This window comes from Salvia hispanica, chromosome 1 (genome assembly GCF_029641045.1).
Source record: "Salvia hispanica isolate PSC_SH4W2 chromosome 1, Shi_PSC_v1, whole genome shotgun sequence".
Taxonomy (NCBI): Eukaryota; Viridiplantae; Streptophyta; class Magnoliopsida; order Lamiales; family Lamiaceae; genus Salvia; species Salvia hispanica.
Genome location: NC_142692.1, coordinates 49,892,153 through 49,905,170, shown reverse-complemented (window position 1 = coordinate 49,905,170; position 13,018 = coordinate 49,892,153). Strand labels below are relative to the sequence as shown.

General features: G+C 39.3%; 1 protein-coding gene across 1 annotated transcript; it reads left to right on the top strand.

Annotated features, from left to right (window-relative positions):
• The first annotated feature begins 30 nt into the window (after positions 1–30).
• LOC148934066 (uncharacterized) lies at positions 31–3,103 on the top strand. The gene is made up of 4 exons (XM_089062169.1): positions 31–1,222; positions 1,845–1,921; positions 2,015–2,352; positions 2,551–3,103. Exons 1-3 carry the CDS (start codon positions 31–33, stop codon positions 2,096–2,098), a joined length of 1,353 nt encoding a protein of 450 aa, XP_088918295.1. The 3' UTR covers positions 2,099–2,352; positions 2,551–3,103.
• The last annotated feature ends 9,915 nt before the right edge of the window (positions 3,104–13,018 follow it).

The following is a 13,018-nucleotide window of genomic DNA, read 5'->3' as shown; positions in this document are numbered from 1 at the left end:
AAACACAATTATGGAAATTGGAGTATTTAGATGCGAGTCTGGTTGCAATCACAAGAGTTGTGGGATATAGTTCAAGACGGCTACACTGAACCTGCCTCCCAAGAAGCCGAAGATGCCCTGACGAACAACCATAGGAACGCCCTCAAAGATGCAAGGAAACGAGACAAGAAGGCATTTTTCAATATCTATCAAGGTATTGATGAAACCACGTTCGAGAAAGTAAGTGCCGCCACCACGTCAAAACAAGCCTGGGAGATTCTGAAGAATGCTTTCACCGGCGTTGATAAGGCCATACGAGTTCGACTGCAGATCCTACGTAGCGAGTTCGAAAGTTTGGCCATGTCTGAAACGGAGAGCATTTCAGACTACTTCACAAGAACATTAGTTATTGTAAATCAAATGAAAAGGCAAGGAGAGAACATTGAAGATGTTCGTGTCATTGAGAAAATTCTTCGTTCCTTGACGTCAAAATTTGAGCACGTCGTTGCAGCTATCGAAGAATCAAAAGATCTCAACACCATGTCCATCGACCAGTTGCAGAGCAGCTTGGAAGTCCACTGGCAACGCATGAAGAAAAAGATCATTCCGTCACTTGAGCATATGCTACAAGCGAAGATGTCAATTCAAGAAAATAAGAAGTCTGAGTATGGGACATCACGTGGAGGATACAACCGAGGTCGAGGTCGAGGCTATCGTGGTCGAGGAAGACGCGGCCAAAATTACCAGTATGATGGAGGACGTGGACAGAATTACCAAAATCACGGAGGACGAGGCCATAATTATCAAAACAAGGGAGGACGTCATAATTTCACCTATCGAGGCAGAGGTCGAAATTCTTATGGACAACAAGGACGAGGAAGAGGTCAATATAGAGGCGGTTATTCTCATTCCTACAATCAACAAGGATTTGATAAAGCAAATGTCGAGTGCTATACTTGTCACGAATTCGGGCATTACAGTTATGAGTGTCCAACAGCCGACAATACCAGGTCCAATCAACAAGTCAATTATGCCGATGGTGGAGATGAAAATGAGCAGGTAACTTCAACCTCTCTTTTTATTCACAAAGGACTTGAAGGTGATCAGTGCAGCATGAGGTACTTGGACACTGGAGCAAGCAATCACATATGCGGGAATAAAGAACTCTTCGTGGAGCTGAAAGAGACATTTTATGGGGACGTGACCTTTGGAGATTCCTCAAAAGTTGTTGTTCAAGGAAAAGGTAACATCCTGATTAAGCTGAAGAATGGAAATCATGGTTTTATATATGACGTCTATTATGTGCCTGCCATGAAAAGTAATATTTTGAGTCTTGGTCAATTGCTGGAGAAAGGATTTGATGTTAGTATCAAGAATTCTCGCCTTACTATCAATGATGCTCGTGGTAATTTGGTTGCCTGTGTGAAGATGTCCAAAAATAGATTATTTGCATTGACTATGAAACATGATATGTTGATAGATTATTTTGAGTCCGGTTTCCACATAACATATACTAGGGGCGCGTTTGATTGCCTTGATAGGGCAATATAAGATAGGGTAGTCATATTGGGTTTTTCTTGATATGGCTGAGAGTTCATAAGATAGCTTATCTCAGTACGCCGTTTGATTGCCCTAGTATAGTTTATAAGATAGCTTATACTCTTTTTGATTTGCCATATGGAAACTTATGATAAGAAGCCTAATTGTCATATTTGCCCTCATTTCACATTTATTACGGAGCCGATACTCCATTTGATGAAAGATTCAACATAAATTTCAATTTTGAGGTTTATGGAACTATGTTGTCAACTAAATAATTAGTCTGCTTGGGGCCTGGGCTGATACGGTTTCTAATGCATTATCAGTGCCAAATTCATCTACTGCTTGTTTGATATGGCCTCACAACACAATGAAGGTAGCGACGACAAATGAAGCCCAGTGGGTAATAGTCTATTTGTTCTCTATAGTTCTTACTCTACTGGAAATCAAAAGGAATATACGGTTGTCATTTAAATGGTGTCTTTTATGATGTTAGGTAGCAAGGTTTTGGTCCCCAACAGGAACGCGAAATCTGACAGGTCGAGACGTATATGGTCAGTTCGTGAAGAAGAGATCCTAATGGCAACGTTAAAGGAGTTGACCGCTAATGGATGGAAGGCCGACAATGGCTTCCGCACTGGTTACCTTGTTCGGGGGAAGGAGGCGATAAAGAGTGAATTTCCAAAGACTGATATACAGCCACACCCGCACATTACTAGGAAGAGGAATCACGAATCACTTAAGATGATGCTTAACCACAACGGCATTGGCTTCAATTCAGATGGTACCTACCGAATTGAATGTGATGACGAGTCATGGGCGCTTTTTTGTAAGGTATGTGGTCTGTTATTCGAAACCATGTTGCAACCTGATCTTCATTGTAATGCTGTTTACTGCTTGGTTATGTTGCGATTACATGGTTGTCTTGATATGAGTTACAGCATGACTTTATTTATTACCATCACTAAGTTAGTTCAATTTATTTATGCGGGTCTAATTGTTGATATCTGTGTCTTGAATGTCTGAGTCCAGAAAGACAAAAATGCCAAGTATATGCGGAACAAATCGTGGCCTCAATACGAAGACTGGAAAGAGGTATTTGCTTACGACCGTGCTGATGGTGAACGGCGTGTAGACGTTGGTACTGCTGTGGGGACCATTTACGGGAATAAAGATGAGGTTCCAGCCGAGGATGAGACATCCCACCCCATGACTTTATAAGATCTATTTCCTGATATGGTTTACCCGAAAGAGGTCTTGCCTGAGATGATCGATGAGAGCCAATCTGCCACCGAAGGAGGAGTGCCTGGATCTGCTGCTGCTGCTGGGGTTGGCGTCTGTCCTGGAGCAGGGGCATAGAGGGGCAGTGGGGGGGACAGGAACCACGGTAGGGGCTGCTTCTAGCTCAGGTTCTATGGCAGGGTTTGGTGCCCCTTGCACAACGGAAGACTTATACAAAACAAATAAATCAGATACGGATCTATTTGACTAATTATGCAATTAATCAATTCACATGTTAAACAGATAATTGCATGCTAGAACACAAATAATTCATGCTTAAAAAATATAAATCCTAAAACATGATTTATACGGTTTAGGGTACTGATTTGATTCTCCAAAGAATCGATGATTGCTCGCACCTTCTCCACGTGATGATCTTCAATACTAGACCACATATCTTCTAACTGGTTCCTGAACTGTATCTTGATATCAGGGTGGGCTGGTCTTAACAAAATACTATGACTCAGATAAAGAAGACAGAAAAATCTCATGGAGGAGAACTGAGAGAAATTTCGAGCTCCTCTAAAATTAGAGGGGAACGAAAATTTCTACTACTGATTAATTAATTCTGTCTCTCATTTATTCTCCTATTTATATTAAGTTCATATTGGGCCCAGTCAGGGATCTATGGAAGGTTTTGGATATGGACTCTCCAAATTAGCTTTTTACTAATTAAATTGAACTCACAATTTAATACAAGCTTATATTAGAATATTACGAGCAGCCACTACAGAAGTAATATTGCACTCCCCATCCAAATCCGAAATTACAAGTAATCCGGGTTTCCATTATTTATATTATTTATTTCCCGCGCTTAAGATATAAATGTCCATTAATTAATTAATGTCTGCTATGGACTTAATTAATTAACATCTTATTAATTCCAAGAGTGGACTTAGCAAGAAACATTTAATTATTATTCATAGAGCGATAAAACTCCAACTGACCAGTTTTCTGAATAATAAAACCTTGTTCAACCTCCTCTTGAGGACATTATCAAATGAGACCCACCTCGCGCATGATTCAACATAATAGCAATCCTAGCACTGCTAGATATTAATCACCACCACCCAATATATCAGGATTATTGGGTTGCGAAAAACCCGCACTATTTGATAAGTCAAAGTAGTGCATAATCAATACCGTATCTCAATGCTAACGTATGTAGATTAAGAAATAGTTATTTATCAAGACCCATTCTTTCATTAGATAGCATAAAGACATGTCTTGCTGTTAGATCCATTCAGTGATATACCACACCAACGTCATCTTATTTCAGTAAGGCTTAGAAATAATCGGACTGACATTGCAACCTTTCACGATAGGTAGTCTAAGCATATCTGGGTTGTGAAATTCTTCTTTTTCTTTTGCAAAGCATGGCATAGAACCGATTGTGTTACCTTAAAGTGTACGATGCCCACAACCAGTCTACTAAGCAAAAGACTTAGACTTTGTTTGCTTCTTATACATTTAAATGTTTATAAAACATCTTATAAATGCACAAGCAAACACAATATAATAATATACTGATTCTATTCGTGCGAAACTGCTCGAATAATACTGAATCGGGTTAAAAGTGGATTATAGAGTTTTACGTATACAAGCAAGATTCTATTCGAGCGAAACTTGCTCGAAACATGTTTTTCAGTATACCAAACCTAACACTATGGCAGGGAAAAAGGTTACCAAGAAGGTGATCAAGAAGCGAAAAGTAGAAGACAAGATGGATGGAGTTCTAACTCTCATGGGTCCATTCACACCGACACAAATGAACGTTTGAAAGAGATTTCTTCTAGGATCGGTTATAAGTTCGATCTGAGCAACAAGAGGTCTGAGGTTTTTGATCAACTAGGAGGTATTCCAGGCTTATCTCTCAAACTACAGTTCTATATTTCAAAGAAGCTTGTTAAAAAACCCGAACTTCTTGATCTGTTTCGGGGCTTGCCCGAAACTGCTCGTGCAGCCTTTGTGTTTGATCTCTTGGAATCTGACAACAAGCTTTAAGCATGAACGACATGAAGATATGGTGGCTGGTCTTTTTGATACGCCCGGATTTTGCACTATTTCAAGGCCATTATTTGGTCCGTTTTTGTTATAAAAATCATTCTACATGTCCATTATTTGCATATTCTATACATTTTGGTATTTTGACGTGTTTTGTGAGAAATGTGCATATTTGAGCCGAAAAGGGGAGTAAAAACGCATAGTCTGGAAATCTGGAGTCAGACGGCGACCAGCGACCGCCGCGAAGATGTACGGCGACCGCCGGCGCCTGACGGGCAGAGCTATGTGGCGGCCCGCCTCGGAAATTTACGCTAGGAGAAGAGTCTCGCCCGGCGACCGCCGGAGGACAGGTGGCGGTCCGCCACCGAAGGGTCAGAATCTCTGGACTCCAACGCGGCGACCGCCGGAGAAAGGCGGCGAATCCGACCAACCCTAGATTTGCTCCAAGATTTACCAAATTTTGAAGATCTTTTCCTTCTACGATGAGGAATAATCTTCCCCTATAAATAGGACCTCAAGCTTCATCAAAAGGAGGTTTTTCTTTTGGACACACAACAAGAACACATTCATAGAGATCAAAAGCTAGAGTACTTCAATTGTGCAAGGAGTTGAAGAAGGATTTCAAGAACATCAAGAACGACAAGGATTCAACCTACGGGTTTTATTTGCTTTAGTTTTATGTTCAAATTGCTTTCCCTTCAATCTATGTTTTTAGTTTATTCAGTCATGTGTAACTAAACTCATAGGATTCTAGGGATGTGTTAGTAGCAACTTTGGTTATACAATTCCGTTTTCTATTTAATATCCATTTTGTTTTTACTTTGTTTCTTCCCTAAGTTAATCATGATGCTTCATAATTGAGTGACACAATTATGTATGATTCAATACAACTTGCTTCATAACTGTGACAGAGTTCTAGCGAGTTAGATCCACTTAGTAGACACTACAGTTAGCTTCCTTTAATACGGCACTGTTAATTGAGAGTGAGGACTTTTCAAGGGTCTTAGGAGCTTTTTGGAGTTACGTGTTAGGATTGACAACCCTAATGTTAGTAATCAACGTTTGTATCGCATGAGCATAAGCTAGGTGACTCGTCCTTTCAAAGTATTAACTGTGCTAGGGTATTGTAGTTTGGAATTTGTATAACCATAAAAGCGAAAGCACATCCCTGGAATTCCCCTTATCTCTATACTTTTCTCTCCGTGATTTGCTTGCATTTAATTGTTTACTGTTTTTAATATTTACTGTTTTCAAAAGTTTCCAAAAATTCTTGTTTCTCCAGATAGTAATTGAGTTCTAGTAGAGGATAGACACTTTGTGTACATCTTCCCCGTGTTCGATACCCGGTACTAACCTTTTGCTATACTATACCTACTCTGTATACTTGCAGGTATTTATAGTGCAAATAAAAAGTGCATCACTTTTGTCTATTGTCTAGCATATATTAGTTGTTTCCTTTTGGTTATTACTACCTCATTATGTTTGAAATGAGAGAACTATGTAGTGATGTTATTTTGTAATTAGTTGGCGACGCAATTACACAAGCAGCTTGTATATGCATCGACCTAAGTCTAGTCTTTTGTAGTCACACATATTACAGACTCCTTGTGACCTTCACATTATTATGAACCGTGGCTTTTAATCTATTGTTTTAAACCCCTCATATTAGGCTCTACTTTGTATCACTATTTGGGTTCCTAATTTCTCCATGCCACTTTGACCTTCATATTACATTCCACACTGGTATGTATCTATGTTCTGATTTTTCAACATTACAAATCTCCAACTCAATCGAATCTAACAACATGAAATTAATGATCATTTCAAACAACCCCAACATTAGACAAAATTCAAAGCCATAGTTCATACTACATTACTTCGCCGACGTCTGAGGAAACTTAACTTGACTATGGCGGAGGACTCCATGATGCACAAGAAGAGCCTTTGGGTGAAGAGAAAATACTACTCTTCCCGGTGTGATCGCGCGTAGGAGATGATGACGAATCAAGTTCAGGGAAGCTTGGTACTTCCACATCAAAAAGCTTGCGCCTTACAATCGTGGTTGCCACCGGCATCAGTGAGGTCACTTCATCAGAGTCGGGTGGCGAAGAATTTGGCTTGACTCGTATGGGTGCGTTCGGGACGTCGGAGTTAGAAAGCAATATCACCTCCTCAGAATTTTCTGATATTGTAATGACCTCCCGAGGGAATTCGTCCTTGACATCGTACAAGCCGAAGAAGCTCGCAAGAAGGTTGAAATCTGGCTCGTCGCGGTAGTAGTACGCAACAGTCAAAGCATCACTCTGACAAGCCAAATTACAAAAGAAAGCTGTGATTATAAATACTACAGTTTAAGTTATGGTTATTGACTTCATCATTGGAAATACACAAACTTGGAAAATAACCTTCCACGTCGAGTCCGCGGCAGACACGATCCGGTCTTGAGGATTCCACTGAACTCGGTTGGTTTTGACCAATTTTTTGAACCGTCTGTACCGAGCAACAATTTCACTCGAACTGCTATGTCATCGGTTGTTAGATCAACCCCAAATGGTGATTAAGCACTGCACGGACATTGCGGAGCACCTCATCGGGCAAATTGGCATCCTCCCATTGACGTCCACTCCGCAAAGTGATCAATGTAGGAATGAGCATGGCATCCATTTCTTGAGACCATTTCCCTCTGTAGAAGAACATGGCTTGTGGAGGGATTTTGAAGTTCATTTTGTATAGAGTTTTAGGGTTTACAATGACTGATGGAAACTTTGTATTGTGTGGTTGTTTCACTTTATACACAAATCTGTGTAGCAACTTCACATCCGGAACATTTATTGGTTATGGTTGAGCCATTAATAAATCTTATGTTGTCTATCCTAGGTTCTTGTTGAACGCCGGCCTTGCATAATGCGTAAAAGCATTCACGGTAGATAAGAGTTGATGGAGGTAGTTGCAAAAAAATTTATTCCACAAACACGCGTATTTTTAAAAAAAATATAAACTGAAAATATCTTTATTAATGCATGCATTTTGAACGCACATGTTTCACGCTTAAATTTTATAATCGGAACTGCTATTGCCAAATTCTATTTAATTAATGATGAGTTAACATGAATATAATCAATTTAATCAACTTTATGTGATTTAATACTAACAAATGAAGATAACCTTTGATATATTATTCGATTAAATTTGCGTTGCTTATTGAATTAATGCAAATATATATTCACCTACGTTTAATTCTACTAACAATTAAATCCATTACTAACAAAATACCTCCATATTAAATACTTGGTTTATATGGGAATTTATTAAAAATGTTTTTCTACCATACATTATTTAGATCCCAATTTTAAGTTTGATTATAATACCGATTATTTTTGGGAGCTATTAAATGATCAACCTATTTTTAAGGAAAACTAAATCGACGTTAGTGGTGCATTATGAATGTGTAAAATATATAATATTTTTACAACTAGAATTGTGAGAATTTCCATATAGTATTGAACCGATTTTTAATTGGAACCATTATTTGGAAATTAAATTCACTTAGATACAATGCATATAATTCCAAAATCAACCGTTTCAATCTCATTGATTGGCCTTCTGAAACGGCTGAAAATCAGCAGACTATGGCGTATGGTGTTGACCATCTCAGCCACTGCATTAACATGACCAATATCTACCCGCTTTTGTCGTGTTTAAGAAGATGGTAGTCTTGTTGCAATGTTGTGGCTAATCAAATCTTTTTGGATAGATAGTAACAAGTGTGGTAGAGAGGTGTTATATAGGCGTTGCAAAATCAAACGAGCTCATCGAAATATCACTGAAATCTTCAAACTCCTTTAATTTATGGGCAACAACGGAACCATTGATTACCTCCGCCTGCCTTCATTCACGAAAAAGTTTTCCGAAGATACTAGTTTGAATGAGTTGGTAAAGTGTTGTGGTGTTCTGCTTTGTTTTTTTTTACTCGACTTGTTTGAGACTGACTTAAGTGCTTAATCAATGTATTTGTAGCGCATTCCACCAGAATTTGTGGCTCTTCATGGAGCGGATCTCCCTTTCGATTGTCGTCTAATCACGCCGCGAGGAAGGAGGGGTTGGCCAGTTCGTCTGTTGAAGATTGTGAGTGGCTGCCATTTCCACGCTAGCTGGTCCGACTTTCGTATTATCAACGACATTGTTCACGATGATGTGCTAACATTCACTATGGTCGACGCGGGCATTTTCCATGTGAAGCGCTATAATCAAATATATTATTGAATTAATGCAAAAAAATCTCTTATTCTGAAAAATTCGCATGTCTCGATCCCATATTTTGAAAGGTCAGCGAATTAAATGTCAAATTTCAAAAGGTCAGCAAAATTAATCCTTTTTTCTGAAATTTCTCGACGTGTTCCTATGGTATCGAAATCGACGTCATGGATGAGTGGAGAGAGAGAGTCTCTTCTCATTTAGAATTTGATTTTTACAAAAAATACCAAAATTTCTCGATGTGTTCCTATGGTATCGAAATCAGCGTCATGGATGAGTGGAGAGAGAGAGAGTCTCTTCTCATTTAGAATTTGATTTTTACAAAAAATACGCTCCGTGAGTTAGTGGGATATCCATAAATGATTCAAATCAAATCAAAATGGATTGTCGGATACACCCTTAGCACGCAATATCTAATACATTAACATGCAATCCGTACTCTATTTCTACAAATCAATCTGATCAATGGCGGACGCAGGTGGGGTCGGGCGGGGTTGGCCGACCCCATCGTCGGTCTGTGAGTACTGCTTGGGAAGCTCTATAATAATCCGCCAACCCACGGCAGTTCTGCCTCCCGACCCCACGTACGACAACTCCACTTCTACGAAAAACTAGAGAATAAATGAGAAAAGAGTAGAGAAATGTAGAGAAACATTATTGTTGATTATAATAGGAAGGAAATTTAGAGAAGAAAATAAATTTAAAGATACTGTAAAAATTTTGTATAGAGGAAGCTCTATTGATGAATTTTGAAGTTGATGAATTTTGAATTTGAAAGAAAACTATAAACTAAGAGGGGGCGGCTATTTAGTAAATCTAGGAATATTTTCTTTATTTTTTATTTTTATTTCATTATCTTTTAGTTTTATGCTATAAACTACTAGTAATCAATATATTTGACACTGTGTGCTTGTTTATTTTGTGTAGCTAATTTAGCTTTAGTAGATCATATAAGTATGTTAAATATTAAAAAAATGTTAATTAGCATAGTTAATTGATTTAATTCTAAGTTTTACAAATTTTGTTTTCGATAGTAACAAAACGTAATATGGATAACAAAATAATAAAATTAATTATTTAATATATTTTTTAATTATTATTTAAATATTATATACTAATATTAAATTTTCGGTCCGACCCCACGAGCTATACTTTCTGGGTCTGTGATTGAATCTGATGCGTCTATATAGAGATCCAACGGATGTAATTGGTGGTACATTGTCACTATAACTATGGTAGCACTCAGAACTATAGAGATCAATTACTAACTAATTTACAATAAAAAAAATAAGAACAATTATTAGCCATTTGATTAAGAGATTCAATGGTTAAAATAATGACAAGTGTATTATATTTTAAATTTAAATAATTAATAAATAAGTTTAAAGGGTATTAATGTCAATTCTCTCTCATCAAAATCATCTCCAAACTTTAAATTTACGTAACTCTCTCGATTTAAATTATTTTTTTTGCAAAAAATATATCAAATTAAAGGTAACTTTATTAGGATTCCAACTAGATATGAATTGCATATCTTCCGACGATTTTCGGATGATGAAATTTGATAATTTATATTTCAATTTTCGTACATGTTGATAAACAAATTTTATCAATAAATGCAAAAAAAAATCTCAATATAGTGTGTGTAAAATATCAATAAAACTGTGTTAATATTTTCGTACTTGTATTGATATCTCCATGTCATATTGATGATATTTGTAATACACTATATTGATTTTAAAAAAAAAACCACGAAAATTATCATATGATAACATAGTGACGGTATTACCCTTTTGTTGATATTTTGTGTACTATTTATTGAAATTTGTGAGCTATAATCTCATCTGCTCATTTTAAAAATCTATAGGGGTAGATTTAGTCTTAGTTTTGGATTAAGGTGTTAGAGCACTCCCAATGGGGGTGGCGAAAATCCGGCGAAAAATCGCCGAACATCGCCGGATTATCGCTGGCCGTTGTGGTGAAATCGGCGATAATTCGGCGATTTTCTTACCGTTATTTCGCCAAGCGGCGTTTTTTCGCCGGATTATCGCCGAGCGATCGCCGGCCACTGTGGGCGACGCTCGGCGATAAATCGGCGATATTTAAATTTTTTTTTTTTTTTTCCGGCCCAACGGCTATTTTTACATCCCACCCCTATAAATATTTCCTCCACTTCCTCCATTCATCACCCACAATCTTCATTCTCTCCATTTTCAATCTCTTCTCCCAATCTTCAATCTTCATCAATCTTCCAAAAATTATGAGCTTTTGGAAGAAAAATTCTCGCTCGGGTAAGGGTAAGGGTAAGGGAAAAGAGTCGAGTTCACAAATTCCCAACACGGATGAAGCAAACGAGCAGTGGATGCACTCGTTGTTGGCGATGGGTTCTCCTCCCGGCTAACTTCCATACGCGGGTCCGTCTCCTTTGCAGACTCCTCCGGCGCGGAGACTTTCTCCGTACTTCAACTCTGCCGGCAGAATGCCCTCTCCAGCCGACGATGTGTATCGGCCCCAGTTCGACACCCCCGGATCAACCCCAGGCGACCAAGAATCTCAGGCCGCGACACTGAGCGCGGAGGACTTCGAGGTGGAAGAAACGCCCACCGAGCTGCCTTCTAGGAGCGGGAGGGGGAAGGCGCCGGCGTCGTCGGCTGCGACTGATACGGGTTCCGATGAGAGGCCGAAGCGGGTAAGGACTACTTACACTCTGCAAGAGTCCGAGCTGATAGCCACCTGCTGGGCGGACACGTCACAGAACGCGGAGCGCAGCAACTACCAGACTGAGATCATATTCTGGGAGCGGGTTGCCGCGAAGTACAGGAGCCACAAGACTGCCTCAATGAAGGACCATGGCAGCGAGGCGATCCGTCGGCATTGGGAGCGCCTCATGAGGGACTGCGGCCACTTCAACGGTATTTATTCTAACTTGTTGGCGAACATGCCCAGTGGCCAGAACGAGCATATGGTCCGAGATGAGGCCATGCAGAGGTATTGTGGCAAGTACTTGTCGAAGGGGTTCAAGTATTGGAACATCTACGATAAGCTGAAGGATCTCCCCAAATTCCGGACGGGGATGCACGTCGCGCTGCACGGGAAATCGGTGCGCTCGCGAGTTAGCGTTTCGGAGAGCGAGGGGAGCGCGACCCACATCGACTTGAGTGGGGATGGTCCGCACGAGCGCCCGGAGCGAGCGAAGAAGGCGAAGGGGAGGCGGAAGGGGAAGGGCACAACGTCGGAAGTCGAGTCGGAACCCCACATCGACTTAGAAAAAGCCACTTATTCGAGCAATGTCGCCAATCTGACGCAGATGTACACGCTGTACTTCACCGGCGGCGGGACCCCTGAAGAAAAGGCGGCCCTCTGGAAATGCATCCAAAGCCTGCAGATTACGATGGGCCTCGATCCCGACGCCCCTCCGGCCCCTCCGTCTTAGTTTTTTTTTTTTTAAATCTTTGTTTATTTGCGTTTTTTATTTGTAATTTTTTTTTTCTCGTTGTATTATATTTTCCAATGATTAATACAACGATGAATTGTTCATTATTAGTCTATTTATTAAATACATTTGTAGGGAAAATTAAATAATATAAAAAATAATGATGTAAAAATGAAATGTTGAGTTAGGGAGAAATAAGGGAGAAACCAATGTAGCAGTTGGCTAAAAACTGGGGATAAAATGTGATGCTGATGTGGCGCTGATGTGGCAGGAGTTAGAGAGAAATAAGGGAGAAATAAGGGAGTGCCATTGGGAGTGCTCTTAGAAGCATTATAAATATGTTGTTTGAATTTTTCAAAATTAGAAAGTTCATGCTCTTTAGGGTCAAATAAAAAAAGAAATAATTCATACTCTTGGGGATAGGTAGAATATTTTTGTAGTTAATGAAAATAATAGTTTCATATATGTTTCCAAATAAAAAAACCACGTTCGACTGGATTCATATCTATACAATATATAAAAGGGGAG

Coding starts and splice junctions, on each gene's coding strand:
- LOC148934066 (XM_089062169.1), top strand. CDS start 31: ATGCGAGTCTGGTTGCAATCACAAGAGTTGTGGGATATAGTTCAAGAC. Junction 1,223..1,844: donor AGTTGTTGTTCAAGGAAAAG/GTAACATCCTGA, acceptor ATGCATTATCAG/TGCCAAATTCATCTACTGCT. Junction 1,922..2,014: donor CGACAAATGAAGCCCAGTGG/GTAATAGTCTAT, acceptor TTATGATGTTAG/GTAGCAAGGTTTTGGTCCCC.